Raw genomic sequence first — 19905 nt, 5'->3', positions numbered from 1 at the left:
AGGTATGCATTCTTCCAGTATACTTTTTTTTTTTTTTTCAAGGGTTTCTCTGTGTAGCCCTGGCTGGCCTCGAACTCAGAAATCCGCCTGCCTCTGCCTCCCAAGCGCTTGGATTAAAGGCGTGCGCCACCACCGCCCGGCTCTTCCAGTAAACTTTACATTGTTAAGGCCACATTGGTCATAGAAACCAGCTGGTCACACTGGAGGAAGAAGAGCCATATCCTCTCTAATACAGCATGGTGACAGACTGGATGACACAGTCCAGGAATACGATAACTGGGGAATCGGTAAAAAAGAACTAGACTACTGCCTGGTAGCAAGGGCCACTTCCCAAATTCTTGGCCCAAAGGACAGACAGGACATGACACTTGGGAACCAGTTTGGATGAAGTAATTACAAACATTCTTTTATTGAGTCTTTGAAAACAAACCCCTCAAATGCCTTGAGAGGCTGCTTGCACATGAACCCCAAAACCATCTTAGAGAACATGAGACTGAGTAGTGTGCCAGTAACTTGGATGCTGCCGCTATAGTCTGTCTTTGAAAGTTGCTTCCACCGAATAGGCTCTTGTATAACAGGGCAAGGTCCATCTTGGACATGAAGCTCAGCTACTGTCCCCATCACTGCTGATGATACCACGCATATGGGACCAGTCTGGAGGTCCTTGACGTGGCCGCTCCTCTTCTGAGTCCAAGGTTCGGTGATAAAGCTCTCCTGGGGAGATTCCTTCTCCTGAAGGGTTCCAGGCATTTCGTCTTCGTGATCGGCCTGGGAGGTGGGGAGAGAAAATTAGTTACCTGACCCCAGGCTCTTCCTTCCCTGAAGAGGAAATTGTTTACCTGTACTGCTGATGATGTTGGCAACATCCAAGGAAGCCACTTCAGCTGCTTCTTCCCGCTGCTGCTTCAGAGCCCGACACTTCTCCAAGGAAGGGTTACCTGGAGCAGAAGCAGTGTGTGAGGCCCTCCTCCCCAGTGCTCAGGCCCTCCTGCAGTTCTCAGGCACATCCCTTCTCACCCTTCATGCCCAGTGCTTCCAGCTCAGCCCTGAGGACACTCAGGCGCTCCTTGTGGGAGCCGCAGGAACCCAGCAGCTTCTTGTAGTTTCGGTGGGCACCACAAGCACGAATATATCGCTTTAGTCTAACCACAGCTGGGTGGTCCTCTCCACAGCGACGGGAGCCAGCCTAATAAGGAATTTGCAGCTGAAGGCCCTTTTCCCTAATGGAGCCCACCCACCTGGTATGTCCTCTCACCTTCTGACCTGTGGGTTCCGGACTTGCATCTGATGAAGACGAGGAACTTCGTGCCTTGCTGTTCTTGGAGCTCTTCTTGGAAGAACGGCTCTTCCTCTCCTCTCTGGTGTTCTGTCCTATCTGGGAGTCACTCACTTCCCTCTCTGAGCCACTGTCACTATTACTGCTGCCTGGGCTGCCTGTCTTTGTCTTGCCTTGAGCGGCTGCCTGCACCTGCGTGCTGTTACCATCATCATCCTCGCTGCTTGTGCTCTGCCTTCTCCCGCTCTCAGTCTGGGTCCTATCCTTGCTCTTTCTCTTCACTGAGTGATCTTCTCCCTCCCCACTGCTGTCCCCACTACTTACTGCCCCTCCTTCCTTCTCTGCCTCGCTGTCTCCCAAGCCTCTGGTCGGCCTCCCAGCCCTGTTTTTCTGCTTAGAGCTCTTTGTCTCCCTGGCTGTCCTCCCTGCTTTGTTGCTCCTGGATCTGGGCTCCCTATGCTCTTTCTTCTGGGCTAGGATCTCCTTTTCGCTGTCTTCACTTTCCTCCTGGTCTTTAGCACCTGCGGTTCCCTCCACCTTTGCTCTACTCTGCACAGCCTCTTCCTCACTGCTTCCGCTCTCTTCCCTAGCCTGCTTCCTATCTGCTTTGTGTGGTGCTTGCTTGTTCCTGGCCCCAGCTTGGTTTCTAGCCCCGCCCTTCTGTTCTTTTCTCCTGTCATCATCTTCCTCAGTGTCCTCTGCCTTCCAGACCTCACCTGACCTGACAGGGCCCTTTGCTTGCTCCTCGCTGCTCTCCTCCGATCCCACCTTGGCACCCAGATCTGTTTGCTGGTCTTCATCTGTGCTCTCAACTGCTTTCTTTAAGGCTCTTCTTGGACATGCCTTCTTGGTTGTGCTGTTCTTTGTTGGGGGTCTTGAGCAGTCTGGGCTGGATGGTACAGAGCTGGATTCTGGAATACGGGAACAGGGCTGGGGTGGGTTCCTCTTTCCCTTCCATTTTAGAATAGGATGCTTCTAGATCCACTCTGATTGAGAGTGAAGGACAGCAAGAAGCACCACAGATGTGGCTCCACCTGGTTTCTGACTCACTGCCCCCAACCCCTTACTGCCTTGCAATTAATTAAAACATACACCTTGCCTTTCGAATAAACCAAGGACGCTGTAGTCACAGACAGATACAGGGGAGAAGGCACTAACCTGACTCTGAATTGAAGCGGAACCTTTTCCTCTCTGAGTCACTGCAGGGCGCAGGAGACCTCTTCACTTTGATAAAGTCTGGCTTTCCTTCCCTGGTACCAACATCCGCCTGTGGGTGCAGCATGAGGGCAAACCGAACCAAGACTGAGTACTGCCCCAATCCCTCAGCAACAAACCCTGTCTCAACTGGCCCAGGGTTAGGCCCACACCTGCATCTTCAGCAGCTCCTCCTCCACCAGCCGCTTCAACGCCTGCTTCTCCTCAGGTTCAAGATGATCCCGACCCACGTGAATCAAAAATTTCTGTCGCACGATGGAGTGCGTAACCGTGCTACAGAGACATGTGTCAAGACAGTCCCAGTCCAGCCCCTGCCTTTTACAACCCAGACTCTAATACCCAGACTCTCTGTACCTGAGGTCGGGGCAAGTTCGAAAGAAGCTGCGAGTGAATTCCAGCATCTCATCTCCCGGCGCCATTTTGCGCCACTAGGGATTGGTGGCTCCCGCCTTTTTTCTTCCGGGCCACTTTCCGTGCGTTTGACAGTAGTTTGCGCACGCGCAGCGCCGCGGCTTCGTGAGAAAAGGGACCGTTGAGCCTCCGATGTGGAGCACTGGGACGGAAAACTTTGCCAGATCTTGCTTTTTCCCGAGCAGTTGGTGGTGGGTCTTAAGGGAAGTTTCTACTCTTTGTTAAAATTATGTATTAAAATTTTCGTTAGAAGCCGGTTCGGCGCTGGCATCTCTTAAGTATAACGTAATCAGTTCTTCATGCTGCCGTATAGGGGAAAGGGTATTCTCACCAATTCATCGAATTTCTTTTTGGTTATATTCTTTTGGGTCCAAATCTTTATATCAGTTTAGAATCAATAATTGCGCCCTCCAGTGTCCAGCTCCTCTGTGACCTCAGCTCACCGCGAAGCCATCGGAAGCTGCGTTCCTTTCAGGTCTTTCCCCGGAGGGCGGGTGGTGTGATTACGCTCCCTGCGCGCGGAGTACGCTGGGAGTTGTAGTTCGTTTCATACGGTGTTGCATAGTCTCCGGAAGTGGAGGTGTGAGAGGCCGGCAGGACTTGGGTAGCGGGACTCTGCTCTGGGACGCTTCTCCCAAGCGGGTCATGAACGGACCAGCGGACGGCGAAGTGGACTACAAAAAGAAATACAGGAATCTGAAGCGGAAGCTCAAGTTCCTCATTTACGTGAGTGCCGGTGTGGGGCGGTTGTGGAGTGTGAGGCCTAGCTCTGAGAGGACCTCAGTTTACCCCTATGGTAAAGGGGGTGAGTAGGGAGAGATGTCTCCGGATTCTGGGTCTTCTACGGATTGCTCTTGGCTCAGCACCCGCCCTGTCCGCTACAGGAACACGAGTGCTTTCAGGAGGAGCTCAGAAAGGCGCAAAGGAAATTGCTGAAGGTTTCCCGAGACAAGAGGTAAGGCATGTTGTGGACACGAGGGCAATGTTACTCTTAGGAATCCTCGTTCTCACTCCATCCTGGAATAGGACCCCAAATGCATGCAGTTTTAGGAAGATCCAGTGGTAGGACCCCAAATGCATGCACTTTTAGGAGGAACCAGTAGGTCTTCTAGGAGGAACTAGGTAGAGCTTAAGAACATCATCATAATGGGACTAATCATTCTTCCTCCCGCTTCTCTCAGTTTCCTTCTAGACCGACTTCTGCAGTATGAAGATGTGGATGAGGACTCTTCCGGTGAGCAAAGTCGTGAACATCTTTAGGAAGACACTTTTTGTTTTCCTTTGGTTTTTCGAGACAGGGTTTCTCTGTGTAGCCCTGGCTGTCCTGGAACTCACTCTGTAGACCAGGCTGGCCTTGAACTCAGAAATCTGCCTGCCTCTGCCTCCCAAGTGCAGGGATTAAAGGTGTGCGCCACCACCGCCCGGCACCTTTTTTGTTTTTTAAGATATTTATTTTTATGTGCATGGGTGCTTTGCCTGCCTGCCGTGTACACACAGTCCCTGTGGAGGCCAGGAGAGGGCATTGGATCTCCTGGAATGAGTTACAGATGCTTGTGAGCAGAGAAGTGAGTACCAGGGATTGAACCCAGGTCCTCTGGAAGAGAAGCCAGTGCTCTTAGCTATTGTGCCATCTCACCAGCCCACACCTAGTTTCTTTTGAGATGGCTGGTTGCGGGGCACAGACACTGGTTGCTGAACCTGACTTGCGTTGGCTGCCTGAATTCAGTCCCCAGGACTTACACTGTAGGAGACAATGGGTCTCTTAAATCGTACTCTGACCTCTACGTGTGTGTGTGTGTGCCCATATGCACACAAAGAAGTAAATGTCAGTTTTTAAAAATTTAAATATGAGTTTCAACCTAGCTAAATGAAACTATGTTTCAAAGAAAGGTGGGTGGGATATGAAGCCAAGCATGGTGGAACAGGCCTTTAATCCCAGCCCTTCTTGAGAGGCAGAGGCAGGAGGGCCAGAAGTTCAAGGCCAACTACAGCTACATAATGCCCTGTCTCTAAGTAAAAATGAAAAGCTACAAATGCAAAAGCCACCTGGGCATGATGCCTTATATCTGTTGTCCTAGCATTAGGAAGCTGAAACAGGAGGATAGCTCTAAGTTCCAAGTCAGCTTGAGCTACAGAGTAAGACCCTGTCTCAAAAAAAAAAAACAAAATTAAATAAATGAGAACCAGTTAGGCATGGTGAAACATGTCTCAAATATAACAGTTAGGAGGCTGAGGCATGAGAACCACCAGTTTAAAAGCTAGCCTCGTCTACATACTGAATGCCAAGCCAACAGGATTACAGAGGGCCATCTTCAACAACAGCAAAGTGTTCCCAGCACCTATATGGCAGCTCAGAACCACATCACTATTCCAAGGGATTGAATGCCTTCTTCTGACTCCCTCATGCTTGTGCATGAACTTTCCACACGTCCATATACTCATACACAAACACATAAACACAAATGTCGGGAAAGAAGAGGAGGAAGATCTCTCTGAGTTCAAGTCCACCCAGGAATACACATACATTGAGAGTGTTTCAGATATAAAGAAAGGATCCCTGGGCAGTGGTGGCACACGCCTTTAATCCCTGCACTTGGGAGACAGAGGTAGGCGGATTTCTGAGTTCGAGGCCAGCCTGGTCTACAGAGTGAATTCCAGGACAGCCAAGGCTATACAGAGAAACCCTGTCTCGAAAAACCAAAAAAGAAAAAGGAAAGAAGGAAGGAAGGAAGGATGGATCTAGGTCGAAGATAGCATATAGTTATCTTTGTGATTGCTAAGTGAATAGCAAGCCTTCTAGGAAGAACACTGAGCAAGCAATAACCAGAGCGCCAGAGGCCCTGGATCACATCCTTAGTATTTTGTTAAGGTAGATGCTAAAGCATGTGGCCAGAGATACTATTGAGTTGAACAGTAAGTGCCAAAATGGCTGAGTAGGTCATTTTAACATGTTGGTGGTCTGAGCTGGTGGCAGTTGGGATGTGGAGCAGAGGAAGCTTTAATAGTGTTGAGGGGTGTTTTAATGGGTCCCTGGATAAGGGAAGTGGAACAGAAGCTAAGGGTTACTTAGAGGCTCATGAAAGAGTGGGCTGTGACGGTCAAAGAATCACAGACCTGAGTTCAGACTCTATAGGCACCCTCCGAGCTCACCTGGGAAGGAAGAGTGCTGTGAGAAGTAGGTATGAGAGCTGAAGGACTCCCCAGAACCACATGCTCGCACATGTGCCAACTGGGTAGTCACCTTCCCCAGCACCTTTCTGTAGTGTTGAGGTTACAGACCTTTGGGGTAGATTGGGAAAGTCAACAACTCCACTGACCTGCCCTCTCCACAGATTCAGATGCCACTGCCTCTTCAGATAACAGTGAGACAGAGGGGACGCCCAAGTTGTCTGACACACCAGCCCCTAAGAGGTAAGCAGGAACCAGAATCTTCAGGGCAGGGGTGGGGCATCTGGGCTTTCCAGCTGTCTCTAACTCTTGTCCCTATCCTTCTCCAGGAAGAGAAGCCCCCCGATGGGAGGTGCCCCGTCCCCATCCAGCCTCTCCTTGCCTCCTTCAACAGGATTTCCCCTGCAGACTTGTGGGGCCCCCTCCCCATACCTGAGCTCGGTGAGTTGGGATCGAGGCTAGGAGGTGGTGTGCTACTGTGCTTGGGAATACTGTGGGTGTCGTGTGGGCAAGGGTGTGTCTTACCAACTCAGAGTGTGTCTATGTGTGGCCAACAAGTAACCTCTGGCGGGTGTGAGTCAGGGCTGCCTACTCTTGCCTGTGTAGGACTAGGGGCAGACCCAGGACACAGTCCTGCTGCTGTCCCTTCCTTCTGTTCTCAGGAGCCTGGGAGCCACACTCATCAGCATGTCTTTTGTTTTCCATTCTCCTGTGTACATTTCCTCCCTTCACCTCCTCCATTTCCCATCTCCATCTTCCTGCTCCCACCTGCAGCTGGCTTCTCCCCCTTACCCCCCATTCCCTTCTGACTACCTGGCCCTGCAGCTGCCTGAGCCCAGCCCCCTGAGGCCCAAGCTGGAGAAACGGCCCCGCCTACCCCGGAAACTCAAGGTACCCTGATGTGGGACTATAGGGAGGGGCCACACAGGCAGGACTTGGATCTAAAGGAGGCTTAACCCTAGGGGGCATGTACAGGAACCCAGTGTTTTTGCTTGAGAAAGGGTCTCTTGTAGCGTTAGCTAGGAGGATGACCTTGAACTCCTGGTTCTCCTGCCTCCACTTTCTGATGCTAGGATTACAGGCGTGTGCCACCACACCTGGTTTATGTAGTGTTGAGAGTTGGGATTTAGTGCATGCTAGGCATACCAACTGGTCTACACCCCTGCCCAATGTCCAGGAATTTTGAAAGGTTAATTTGAGATGCTTAGTCTCAGCCCAAGGCTCAGCACTGAAGGGCAGAGCAGAGAACTGTGCTGCCAGTGGCACAGTTAGTCTTGGAGGACTCCCAAGTCAGGATGCTTGAGGTCCTGCCTCAGCCTGGCTGTGTGACCAGGACCTGCAGCATGGTAAGAGGGAAGCATTTCTGTACCAGTCATGAGTACTGTATGCAGCCCTGGAGCTGGGGCTGGTCAGGATTGTGGTGTTAGAGTCTAGTCAAGGCTCCCACAGTTCAGAACAGCGGGACTCTGAGCAAGTGTCCTAGACTCAAAGTGGTCAAACCAGGAAAATCAACAAGTGTTCACGGAGCACCTCCTGTGTCAAAGGTCTGTCTGGAGTGCCGCAGCTGTTGTAACAAACATCGAGACAAACCCCTGTAGAGAGCTCCTGTTCTGGCAAAACTGGCAGAAGATAAGTAAGAGAGGTTGGCCCCAGTGGAGAAAAGGGGCAGAATGGGTGGGACTTTAAGGAAGATGATCTAGGGTGCTGTTGACTGCAGCCAGGAAGCAAGCCCTGAGGAGCCTGGGAAAGGTTCCAGTCAGGTGGACATGTTGAATGACGAGGAAGCCAGGTGTGTGGTAGCTCACGTCCTCAGTCCCAGCACCATGGAGGCAGAAGTAAGTGAACACTTAGGAGTTCAAGGCCAGCCTGGTCTACAGAGCGAGTTCCAGGCCAGCTAGGGCTGCATAGTCAAGATGTGTCTCAAAACAAACAAGCAAAAAAAGGGGGTAGAGCCGATGAGTGCCAAGGATGCAAGCACATGGGGCCTAGGGAGAGCAGAGAGCAGGCTGGTATGGGAATGGAGTGAGAGCGGCTGGGGCAGGGGGAGCAGGCAAGGTCTAGGTCAGCTTGCAGTTTTAGACACATGGACAGCATAGCTCTATGGAGACAGGCCTGGCTACAGTCAGATGACGAAAAGGAAGTGATTACAAGAACCTTGAAGAGTGCACCATGGATCCATGTCAGAGAAGGTCTGCAGGGTTTCTTGAGAGACCTACTTTGACTATGAGAGAGAGAAGGGATCCCAGGATTCCAGGGCTCTTACCTGAGAGTGAAGATGCAGACAGGCAGCTTTCCTGAGATGAGGATTATGGAAGAAGCAGATTCTAGAAAGGAGATGAAAATCGGCCTTGGACCTGTCGAGGGGCATCTAGAAATGCTAGCTAGACAGTGGCCCGAGTGAGCTGGGGCTCCGTCGGGCTGTATGAGTGGAAAGGGGAAAGGCTGAACTAGAGCTCGGGAGTGATGAGAGGCAAGCCTAAGATACAGGGAGCTGACAGCAGTGCCGTCAGCTGGAAGCCAAGGGGGAGTAGGGACCGGACTAGTCGCTCCTGGTGCTCCGGCACCACGAGCAGAATCAGGGTATCAGTGGCTAAGTGTGGATTCTGCGTGGCATGCTGTGTACACCTTTAATCCCAACACGTGGAGGGCAGAGGCAGGTGACTATAAGTCTGATGCTATCCTGGTCTACATAGCAAGTTCTAGGCCAGCCAGGGCTACATCTGTGTCTCAGAAAGAGGAAATTGGGAGGGAGGGAGGGAGAGAAAAAGAAAGGATGAATGAATGAATTCTTGGGATTAGAAAGAAGACTGAGTGGTTAAGATTGTTTGCTGTTCTTCCAAGGGACCGAAGTTGAGAACCCCCCGTAAAGCGGCTCACAACTGCCTGTGCCTCTAGTTCCTAAGGATTAAGTATGACTTCTTAGAACTTGGCATGTGGCTCAGTAGTGGTTCTTGCCTGACAGTTTCAAAGCCCTGAGTTTGATCCCTAGCACTGGGAAACAATTGGGACAGTAATGCATCCTGGCCTTTCCTGAGCACATGAAGGACAGTGGGGAAAGGAAACAGGGCACAGCATCCTAGGGCAGGAAGAGCTTCGGACGTTTGGATGCTGAAGCTGGGTCCGTAGGGAAAGGCTAGGCTCAACTGCTTTTGCTTCCGGGCATGGAGAATCAGGGAAGGGCTAATGGAGCACAGAGTCAGTAAGATAGGATAGTCCCAGATGAGGGGTTGGGGGAGGAACGTGATGGGGGAAGGTGCGGCGGGGCTGAAGGACACTGAGAGGTAAGCGAGGCCACTGAAGAGCTGAGAACCAGACGTTTCTAGGTGGAAGATAGAGGAGATGGCAAGAGTGCTGGAGCATTGGCCTTAGCTGGATTTGAACCCAGCTCTGTCACATACTCACATGTGACCTTGGGCATGTCACTGGACTCTGTCATGGAGCCCATGAGAGGCTAAAATGAGTGAAGGACGAGAACCTAGCCTAGCCGATGCCTGCGCCTTGGCAGCCCTGTGGAGCCACACTGGCTGCTCTTGGTCATGCTGAGGAAGTCCTGGGGAGCAGGGCGGCGGTGATGCAGAGGGGAGCCCTAGAGGCCCCGTCCCCTGGAGCAGTCCTCTTTAGTCATGTGTCTGCGTCCAGCTCTCCGTGCACTCGGGGCTGTCTGGATTACGTTTCCATCGCTGTAACACCGTGACCAGGGCAGCCTATAGTGTTTATTTGGGACTTGTGGTTTTAGAGGACTAGAATCCATGAGTCTGGGGAGGGCAGAGGGGAGAGACGGAGCACATCTAAGCTAGCTGAGAAGACTGAGAGCTTTCGAAAAGTCCAACCTCACCTCCAGTGACACACCTCCTCCAGCAAGGCCAGCTACTTACTTCTTACAGTCTCAGCAGCTAGGGACCAAGCATTCAAACAAGACCCGATGGGGGGGGGCCTTCTCATTCAGACCTCCACAGGGGTCCTGGTTCTTTGCAGAGCTGGCCCTGCTGTCTGCCATCTATGTTTTCTGAGACCTTGCCTACTCTAGCCCCCTCAGATCACTCCACAAGCAGAGGTAAGGGAGGGGTCCTTGAGAGGCAGAGAGCAGGCCACAGGTCAAGTGTGGCAGTGTCGGGAGGTCATTGTAGAGACCACACATCCATGTTGCTTGTTACCCCAGTCACATGGGCACCTTGGGTGCTGTGCGGTAAGGACCGGCATCCTGTTCATTTAACTTCTATTTCCACACCAGTTCCTTCCTCTGACATATGGCCCCGCCTCTCTTCTAGGATGGTCTATAAAGTCGAGATTATTGATAGACGTCACCTAGGCCTTATTAGGTGTTCAGTTTGTGCCCTTGGCACATGAGCTGTCACAAGCATCCAGGGAGTTCTCTTCAGGGAGGATGTGTAAGGACCTGGCAGGGTGGGGCAAGCAGAGTCCTTTCAAACTCAGAGGACAAGGCGTGACTTTGACAGATGGGATGGAGCCAGACTGTTAGGCCCACTTCACTGCCCATCCTGAGGGCAGCCAAGGCCAAGGCCCTCAGGCAGAGGAGTGACATGCTCAGGTTTGTGTTCTAGAGTGATCACTCTGGCCGCAGTGTGGAGGAGGAGCTGGATCTGGGAGAGGCTGAAGGCAGGGAGTCCAGTTAGGAGGCTGGTACCTAGACCAGGTGAGCTGAGAGAAGGTCCTGGCCCAGGCTGGTGGCTGCTGGGGTCCCAAGGAGGGCTCATCCACACTGTCATAGAAACTGGGGAGCAAAGCTACTGCTTAGGCTTCTGGCTTAGGTAGCCTTTGATGCCTACCATAAACCAGTGAATCCCACAGGAGGAGGAGGGAGAGCCGACCAGTGGTGGCAGGTGGTGCCCAGAGGCAGGAGGAAGGCACTAGTCCTGAATCTGGCTGTAACTGCTGGCACAGAGCAACCAGAGTGCCCAGCTTTTCTGCCAGGCTCCCTGTCAGACTCCTCTCACCCCATCCCCATCATGCCTCCATCACTGCCCCTCACCCCAGGCACTTCATGGCTTGAGACTGAGGGGCTACGGTGGGCCCCACACACACACCTTGAGCTGCCTTTCAGTGGGCACTGTGCAGCTTCTAGTGCCGATGCATCTGACTAGACCTCTTTATGTTTCTCCCTCTGCTGCAGATGGCCGTGGGACCCCCTGACTGCCCTGTGGGTGGGCCGCTGGCTTTCCCTGCCAGGGGTTCTGGTACCAGTGTTGGGGCAGCCCTGACCCCCCTGCCTCCTCCCAAGATGCCTCCACATACAATCCTGAGCACCGTCCCTCAGCAAATGTTCAGCGATGCAGGCAGCGGGGATGATGCCCTGGATGGAGATGACGACCTGGTGATCGACATTCCAGAGTAGCCACCAGTGCTCCCTGCCAGGCACCCCACACAGCGCTCCTCCTGTGCCAGCACACTCGAGCCAACTTCCTCAAGAGATGTTTATTGATGCCCAGTTGCCATGCTTCGGCCACTGACACAATCAGAAAAGGCGTAAACATGCACAAATGTCCCCGAGGAAGGTGGCAGGGGCCTTGCCCTTACATCCCAACCCCATCCAGGGAACAGTTATTTAAATAAGTGGCCAAAAGGGTCTGCTACACCTTAGGGAGGTAGAGACCTATGGTGGCCGCCCCTTTAGAAGAGCAGCTGCACAGGGCTGGGACATTTTGATGAAGGCTCTACATTAAAGAGTTGGCTCTTTGTTTCCTTGTCCTTTCCTCTACTTGGAAATGTCCTCCTCTAATCTCCCCTAATCTGATCCCTCCCTGTGGGGTAGGGGACCAGGCAGCTTGGAGAGGCCAAGAGAGGAGCTGCAGGATGGGGTGGGGCACTGGCAGGAGACTCCCACATGGCCCTGTGCATGGGGTGGTTGCATATTTGCAGGTAATAGCAAGTCAGGCAGGAGAAAGTTTGCATATGTGAATATAGCTCTCAACAGTCCCTCACAAGAAGACAGACCCACGGTCACAGAGACTCACAAAAATAAGACAGGTAGTGTGGGGCAGGGGCATCCCACCCCATGTAAACGTGCAACACACTCGTGCGAAGGTTGGGTACTGGACCCGGCCCCAGAGGGCCTGTGCTGGGCAGCTGCTGTCCCCTCAGGCCACAGGAAAAGTCCCTGCTGCTGGGGGCAGCTCGCTGGTCAGGGTGTGCCAGCGCTCCAGGGCTGTGTCTGGCTGGTGTAGACAGTCACTCCAGTGTTTCTGGGCCTCTCCCCGGGCTCCTGGCCCCAGAGACACACCACCTGAAGAACAGGCAGGGCAAGCCAACCTGTTAGTGCCAGCTCTCCTCCACTTCCTTCACTGCACCTGGTGGGCTCCTCCACTCACCTATGAAGTCATTGGATTTGCCAATGTCATAGTCCCAGACTGTGACTTCCAGGGTCTTAGTGGCCAGAGTGGAGAGTTCCATCTCATAGAAGAATTCCTGAGAACAGAGGCAGACGGTGCTTTCTGTGAGGCCTTCCAACCACATCACTGTCCCCAGCCCATCTTTATCTGCTCCCTGCCATTTTTACCTCATTAAACTCCGGGTTTAGCGTCTTCTTCTTTACACATGTTTTATGCTTGGATTTCTTATCTACATCTGGTCTCAAGTACCTAGAGGACAGAGGGGAGCATGAAGTTAGTTAGGGACAGGCTAGGCCCCAGAGCAGTTAGGCTGGGGTCAGGTTTGGGCAAGGGCTCACGTCTTCACATAAGGGTCAGAGTATCCGTTAACATCCATTGCAGCCAGGTGAGCACAGCGGACAATGCCCACCAGCAGCCCATGCCGCCGCGAGCTGTAGCTGAGGCTCAGCAGGATGCGCCCACGCTCTTCCAGCAGCCCAGGTCCCTGCTCTGCCTGCTCTAGCTGCCAGAGAAGGAGGCAGAGGTCAGTCTACAGTGTTCCCCACCTCCCACCCAGACAGGGTTCTCAGCATCATGTGCCTCACCTCCTTCAGGTAACAGGATATGCCCCTCAGTGCCGCAGACATTGAAGAAGGTGAAGGAAGCTGAAGGGGCAAAGAATAGGTTCTAGCAAGCTGGCCTTTCCAGATCCCCTCCCCCATACCTGTTAGCCCCACACGGACCGGGACCTGGCGCTCAAGACAGATGTTAAAATGCTTCTTCTGTGAAGGCTTGAGGCGGCGGAGGGGCACTCGGATCTCCCCAATAAATTCATTGTGGCTCAGCTTGTCCTCATCACAGACAGAGATCCTGGCGGGGAACTGCAGGGTCAGGGCCCTTGGGTGTCTGAGCCCCACTCCGGAGGGAGAAACAGGTCCTCAGACCAGTCCCAGCTCTGCCCTAAGTTCACCTCATCTGTAAAATGGGTGGGAGCTTGAGAAGGGCAATTGGATATGCCCAGGGCTGTCCAGTATCTTATCAAGAATTACCCAGCTGCACAGGATGTCCTCACAGCTAGAACTGCTCCATTTCCCACCTGAGGACAAGTGCCAGCTGAATCCCACAGGTGCGGATGGGTGGGTATGGCAACAGACACAGTGGTAGTAACCAGCCAAGGACTCCTGATTGACTTGGGTGCCCTGTTCTTTTCACTTTTGAGCAAGGCCAGCCTGGCCCAGATACAGTATGGGTTGAGACAATGAGTGGTTACGGTATGAAGGTATGTTGAAATCCCAGCCCTGCTCATTACCTGTGTGACCTTGTGCAAGTTACCCAAGTGCCCTAAAGCTGTCATGAGGGTTAAAGCAAAGAAATGCTCCCTAAAAACCGGGTATGGTGGCATTGTGATCCTAAGCACTAGGTTCAAGGCTAGCCTGGGCAGACCTGGTCAAAACAAAATACTGCCTCTGTGACCTCAAGGGTTCATTGTCTACTGTGAGGCCAAGTTTTCTGCTTCTACTTTTGACTCTCCCTATTACCCAAGAGTAAAGGAAGAAGTTTCTCTTGACCTGGTCTTAGTTGCCATGTTCCCCTTTAGGGGTACTTCTCGCACCTAACATGATGGCAAGTTCTCTGACCCGGAAGGCTTCCCCTCAGATCATAGATATGGAATAGGGTGGACAGCCCGAGGAGAGCAAAGAAACCTGTCCAGAAGAGGCACATCTGGGGCTGAGCCTCAGATCAAAGATTGAAGTTTGCAGGAAGCCAAGAGCATGTAGGCACAACTGAAGGCCATCAGATACCAAACCTAGGCCTCTGCTAGAAGCCCTGCTAGAACATTTGAACCTTCTGCTGAGGGCTCTGGGGAGCCGCTGGTTATTGTGGCGTGTCAACAAGACAGGCTTGATGGGACATAAGGAGAGGGGCCAAACTAAGATTCCAATGACAGCTTTCCCAGAGGTGCTGCCTGAAGGAAAAGCCCTCACCTGAGAACCTTGTGGGTGATGTCGTCATCTGTGATTCCACTGTACGTCAGTTCCTCGTTCCACACAGGGTTCAGTGTGTTCCTCTGTGTCTTGGTTTTTAGCTTATTGGCCTGGGGCATGGGGACAAAGGCTTCTAATTCACAGACCCTGTGGGCCCCAAAGGTTTAAGGTGGAGGTGGGAAGGGACCCATAGACCAAGCTAATCCTGGAAGGAGACATACCTTGCAGGCTCCTGGCAGGAGGTGCAGCTTTACGTAGGGGTCAGCCAGGCCATTGAAATCCATGGGTTTGAGGCCCTGGAGGACAGGATGCAAAGGGGATTTTAGATTCCCAAGCCTTTCTCCCTCCTCCTGCAGGACTAGATCCTCACAGAATACAGTTCCAGGGATGCAAAAGGAACAGGAAGGAGTACGTTCTGATTGGGGGAAGATGGAACCTCCACCCCAGGGTGGCAGCCTAGGAAGGAGGGATACACACCTTGGCCCTGAGGATTCTACAGTGCAGCATGCAGGAAGCCTGATCATAGAGAAGGTCAAATTCCAGCGTGCCCAAGGCAGCTGCAGAAAAAGGGAGAGCAGAGAAGGTAGTGTGAGTCTTTGGTCCAGGTCAAGGTGTGAGACCTGGTGGCTAAATGAATGTGTCCATATCCCTGCCGGCCTGTCAGTGTATGTGCAGGAGGCTCAGCAGCCATGTGCATGCCTGCGTCTAGGTCCCTGGCTCGACCGCAACTGTCTGTGTGGGTGGTGGAGTGTCTCAGCAGAAATATTGAATATTGAGCCTTGCTGAAGCTGTAATCTGCACCCAGACTGCAGCTGTGGTGGCGGGACTGCCCTCCCTCCTCCCCATCCTCCATGCACACACACACATTCAGGAGGCTGCTCCCTCCCACAAGCTCGCTGAGCCCCCAGACTCACTGGTATCATCCGAGTCGTAGCTGTCTACCTCAGCTCCATCGTCCGGTGTAGTGGCCCCAAGGAGAGCCGCAGGGGGGGCCAGAGCCAGAGGGGCCAGATGAGCTGGGGCTTCCCCGCAGCCCCTGCCGCCACCGCCACCCTCTGGTCCTGGCCCCCTGCGAGGGAAGTAGTCGGAGATCTGGCGGATGGGCCTGATGGGTCCAGGGCACACGTTGATGGCCATGTGCTCCTGGATGTTGATGGTCATGCGATCGCCCCTGCGGCCCCTCATGCAGCACCTCTGGCTGGGAGACGGGTGTTGAGCTGGAGTGGCCGGCTGGGGTCTGTAGGAACCTCACTGCCCTCCCTTCCTGGGTGTCGAGGGAGAGGATAAGCTGCGCTAGCTAGTGGGCAGGCGGGAGGCCTGGCTTCACAAGGGCCTGGCTGGGTTGCCAGATCAGTCCTGGCAGACAGGTCGGGACTCCCCCTTAACCCTGCCCACTACCTGCACATTGTCCCTCTGTCACCTTTCCAGGGCTTTCCTCTCATCCCGGGCTCTCCCTCTGTCCCCATCACCTCAAGTCCTCTAGGGATCCCACAGCTTCCCTACTTTGCTGCTCTGAAGCTCTAGCCATCTTCTGCATCAGGCACGGGGCTGCCCAGGGTGTCACCCACCCCTCTAGGCGTCTCTTCACTCAGCCCAAGCTTCTGCCTGCCTGCCTGCCTGCCTAGTCTCTAACCTGGGTCATCCGCCCTCCCAAGGTAGGGACACCCCCAGCCCCCGCCTCGTTTTCTCTACCTCTCACCCTCATCCTCACCCGCGCTCCCCTGGCCGGTCCAGCCCCCGCACCTGTCCCTGAGCCTCCAACAGGTGCCCGGCACGGGCGGCCCGTGGGCGCAGGCTGGGCGGCGGCGGCGACTGCGGCGCGGCTGGCGAGGACCGAGCGAGAAGCGGCGCGGGGCGGGAGTGGCGGGAGCTGCTGCGGGCGGCCGGGAGGGGCGCGGGGCTCAGAGGGCCAGGCACGGGCCCCAGAACCCACGCGAGTGCACACTCGACACGTGTGCTCGCGCTCACACCCGCCGGTGCGCCTTGGGCCAGCTCACAGGCGTGCACACTCACCCGAGAACTTGGCGTGCACCTCCGCGAGAGGCGCCCGGTGTTCCCCAGCTCCTCCCGGGAGACCCAGGCCCCCGCCCCGCCGCGCAGCCCTGGCGCCTCCCGCTGCCCCGCCTCTCGCCTTCGCTGGCTCCCAGGGCTCCAGGGCCCGACCACCCGGCCTGGTTGCCATAGTGACGCTGGTTTTCACTCACACCCCCATCCCAGAAAGCACCAGAGGGGAAAGGAAAGGGCAGCTGTCCTACCCCTGGGTGTCCGTGGGTGTGGCTTAGAGATCCGCAGTGACCTAGGGACCCGCTGGCGAAAGAGGAGAGACCTGGTCCTGCTGCTCTGGGGAACCACATTTGGAAGGAGACTGGCTTTCCCATCCCTCCTTCCATCTTGTGATTCAACCTAGCCCTCGGACCTGGGTCTCTTTACCAGACCCACATCTGCCGCCACCCTCTGCCATCTCCAGTTCTGTCTCTTGAACCTGCAGTCACCATGAGCTGCATCCTGCCTCTCACCACTAGCCCTCTGTCTTGTTTTTTGTTTTGTGTATGTGTGTGTTTAATATCTTAATGGGCATTAGCCAGATGGGCAGCTTGGGCTGGGCTTGAACTCCTGAATCTCTTGCCTCACTGGAATTACAGACTGTGCTACGGATGGCTTCAACCCTAACCTTCAATTTTCTTGTGTCCTGAACTTACCTTTGGAAAGACCAAATCCTCAGAGAGGCCCTTCAAGCCAGGAATGCCCTGCCCACGGCTGGCAGGTAATGTAACACTTACCCTTCAGTTTTAGAGCCTGCCTCCACCTCTAGGATCCTCTGCTCCTGAGAACTGCCTTCCTGGGTCATTATAAGTCACCTGATCCTAGCAGTCTTCTGGAGTGTGTGTGTGTGCACACATACACACACACAAACACACAACCTCTCATATCCCTCTATATTCCCATAGCCAGAACCCTTAGACTAAGCTCTGATGACAGTTTTATCTGCCTGTTTACAGCCGAGCAGTTGGGGCACAGAACAGGGGCTGATTCATCTCTGAGTCCAGAGTGCCTCAGACTGGGCCTGACACTAAGTCAGCCTCGCTAAATATTGGGACTCAACAGAGAAATTCTTCTGCCCACCATGTGACTATGCTTAACACTGACTAACCACACACTTGAACATTGTCAAGGCCTGCACCACTACTACAGTGTGTGCTTAGCGTGCAGTTTGATCCCTAGCACCAAATAAAAAAGATAACTTGGTAGTTGTTACATGTCAATTTTATATGTTTATATTTTAAAACTTTTTGAAAAGAATAATATAAAGTCATATTATATAACACAATAACCAATCACCTATGAAATGGATAAAATTGAAGTCTCAGAACTCTTAACATACTAATTAAATAAATTAATGGCACTTCTGTTGCAACCAGTCTGACACTGGATGCCAAGATCACAAATCCACATGCTCTTTGAAACTCCAGCTCTCTGACTTTATCCTATCGACATACCTTTTCCATATACCCAGCAACATACAAAATAATAGTTCAAGAGTCTTACCTACAACTTTTTTTTTTTTTTGAGATAGGTTTTCTCAGTGTAGCCCTGGTTGTTCTGGAACTCACTCTGTTTTAAGACTAGACTAACCTCGAACTCAGATCCACCTGTCTCTGCCTCCCGAGTCCTGGTATTAAAGCCGTGTACCATCACCATCTGACTTACCTACAACTTCTTAAAAAGCAAACAAACAAACAAAAAAAAAAAAAACAAAAAAACAAATGAAATACCCATGCATGAAAAACTGGTTAAATCAGCTATGACATAATTTCCTATATCAAAATAGTATGCAGCCATGAAAAATGAGGCTTCTGATATGCACACATCCACACACACATGCATGCACGCACATACAAAATTGCCTTCATAATCTCTCTTTCACTTAAACTGAGATGCGGAGTGCATAGCAGCATGTGAAAATGCTACCATTTGAAGGAGGGGAAGACCTTACACATGTTTATTTGTGCATATATTATTTCCAGAAGACTGCACAAGAAAATGGTAACTATGGTGACCGCTAAAGAGTGAGGTTGCTGTGGAGCAGGGAAGGGCAAGCAGAGGAAAGATTTGGCCTCCAACATACAACTTTCTGTATGTTTTTTTTTTTTTCTTTGAGACAGGGCCTTACTATGTAACGCTGGCTGGCCTGGAACTTACTGTGTAGACCAGGCGAGCTTCAGAGATCTGTGTGCCTCTGACCCCAGGCACTGGGAATGAAGGTGTGGGCCATCCGCATGCTTCTGAATTGTGCTATGTGCATATCACCCCTTCCAAGAGCACATTAAAATCACAAACATTTGAGGGTGTGAGGCGACTCAGTTGGTAATGCCACTCGCCACACAAACCTGAGTTTGCTTCTAGGACCTTCTACCTTACATGGTAGAAGGAAGGAGCAAATTCCTACAAGTTGTCTTCTGACCTCTACACGTGGGACATGGCACATGGCACACACTTACACAAATCAATAAATATTGAAAAGTTTTACATTTGTCTTTGTGTGTAAGACCAGACTCAGGGCCTTGTGTAGACAAAGCATGTGTGCTTCATAGCTCTCTAGGTTAAGGAAGGAAGAAGCCAAGCCTGCTGGCCCATGCCTGCAATCCCAGAACTTGGGAGGCATAGGCAGACAAAGTGTGTCCACGAATTACAGGCCATGGTCTACATAGTGCGTTCCAGACCAGCCAGCACTACAGAGCAAAGGTGCTGTTGGCTTGGACACAGGGGTCAAAGGAAAGGGGCTGTGTGATCAGTGAATCTGCCACTGCTGTCTTCTCATTGTAGACATCTTGGATTCATCCCAGCATGCCTTGCAAAGCCTCCCCCAAAGGCAGGAACCCAAAGACACGGCAGATGGTGATGAGCCTTACCAGTTCACAGTGGGAAAAGCTCTGTGTCCAGCAAACCTATGTCCCATTACCCCATCATTTCTTGGATACCTTCTATGCAACAAGCTCCAGCCTCATAGCCTTGTAGTGAGATAGACAGACACACAGATGATTCATTCCAGCAATCGAGATGGGTAAAGGATGGCCCAGAGCTGGGAGCCTCAGGGCTTCCTTCTTACAGGAAGTGTGTCAACTGGCATTTCCAAGATGAGGCATTAATGGATCCCGAGTGTAGCAGGAGTGGCTTGGGCAAAGTGTGGGAGCCTCTAGGAGACTGTGGAGACCTCGAGTAAGCCTTAGGAATGGGGTCCTGGCACTCAGGAAGTGAAGGCAGGATTCCAAGCTTGAAGACAGCCTGGGCCACTTAACACAACCCTCTCTCAGAAAAATTAATCACTTGATGAGAACCTAGAATATAGAGTAGTCAGGAGCCAGTGTGGCTTAAAACCTGGAGAAAAGGAAATGGGAGACCAGGTAGACGGGCTGGCCTGGCTCTCCCACAGGAGCCTTTCCTGTAGTACACTGGCTTTGACTGGTTCTTGCTAATGGTTGAGGCTGGGCCTTAGGAGATAGGAATCCGCATGGTTTAACCAGAC

The 19905-nt window shown here is 52.6% G+C and overlaps 3 protein-coding genes across 7 annotated transcripts; 1 reads left to right on the top strand and 2 right to left on the bottom strand.

Moving 5' to 3' along the window:
- Positions 1-379: 379 nt before the first annotated feature.
- Positions 380-3382, bottom strand: Hirip3 (HIRA interacting protein 3). Its single transcript, XM_028775182.1, has 7 exons — positions 2846-3382; positions 2644-2764; positions 2435-2543; positions 1256-2187; positions 1018-1186; positions 840-938; positions 380-768 (listed from the first exon to the last, which is right to left on the bottom strand). Exons 1-7 carry the CDS (start codon positions 2908-2910, stop codon positions 605-607), a joined length of 1659 nt encoding a protein of 552 aa, XP_028631015.1. The 5' UTR covers positions 2911-3382; the 3' UTR covers positions 380-604.
- A 10-nt stretch (positions 3383-3392) lies between these two features.
- On the top strand, positions 3393-12619 carry Ino80e (INO80 complex subunit E). Its single transcript, XM_028775188.1, has 7 exons — positions 3393-3628; positions 3787-3857; positions 4084-4136; positions 6235-6313; positions 6400-6511; positions 6845-6961; positions 11202-12619. Exons 1-7 carry the CDS (start codon positions 3548-3550, stop codon positions 11421-11423), a joined length of 735 nt encoding a protein of 244 aa, XP_028631021.1. The 5' UTR covers positions 3393-3547; the 3' UTR covers positions 11424-12619.
- On the bottom strand, positions 11489-16604 carry Doc2a (double C2 domain alpha). 5 transcript variants are annotated; one of them, XM_028775183.1, is made up of 11 exons: positions 16125-16604; positions 15296-15737; positions 14859-14938; positions 14603-14677; positions 14382-14491; positions 13140-13266; positions 13002-13061; positions 12756-12919; positions 12585-12666; positions 12397-12493; positions 11489-12311 (listed from the first exon to the last, which is right to left on the bottom strand). In XM_028775183.1, exons 2-11 carry the CDS (start codon positions 15564-15566, stop codon positions 12166-12168), a joined length of 1212 nt encoding a protein of 403 aa, XP_028631016.1. In that variant the 5' UTR covers positions 15567-15737; positions 16125-16604; the 3' UTR covers positions 11489-12165. The 5 variants fall into 5 exon arrangements, with proteins under 5 accessions (XP_028631016.1, XP_028631018.1, XP_028631017.1 ...); XM_028775185.1 differs by having other exon boundaries at positions 15296-15645; positions 16125-16440; XM_028775184.1 differs by having other exon boundaries at positions 16395-16440.
- Positions 16605-19905: the final 3301 nt, after the last annotated feature.

The sequence above is a fragment of the Grammomys surdaster genome, unplaced genomic scaffold (genome assembly GCF_004785775.1).
Source record: "Grammomys surdaster isolate TR1022 unplaced genomic scaffold, NIH_TR_1.0 253, whole genome shotgun sequence".
Classification (NCBI taxonomy): Eukaryota; Metazoa; Chordata; class Mammalia; order Rodentia; family Muridae; genus Grammomys; species Grammomys surdaster.
Note: the sequence above shows the minus strand (reverse complement) of the source record. Positions and strands in the feature narration are given on the sequence as shown.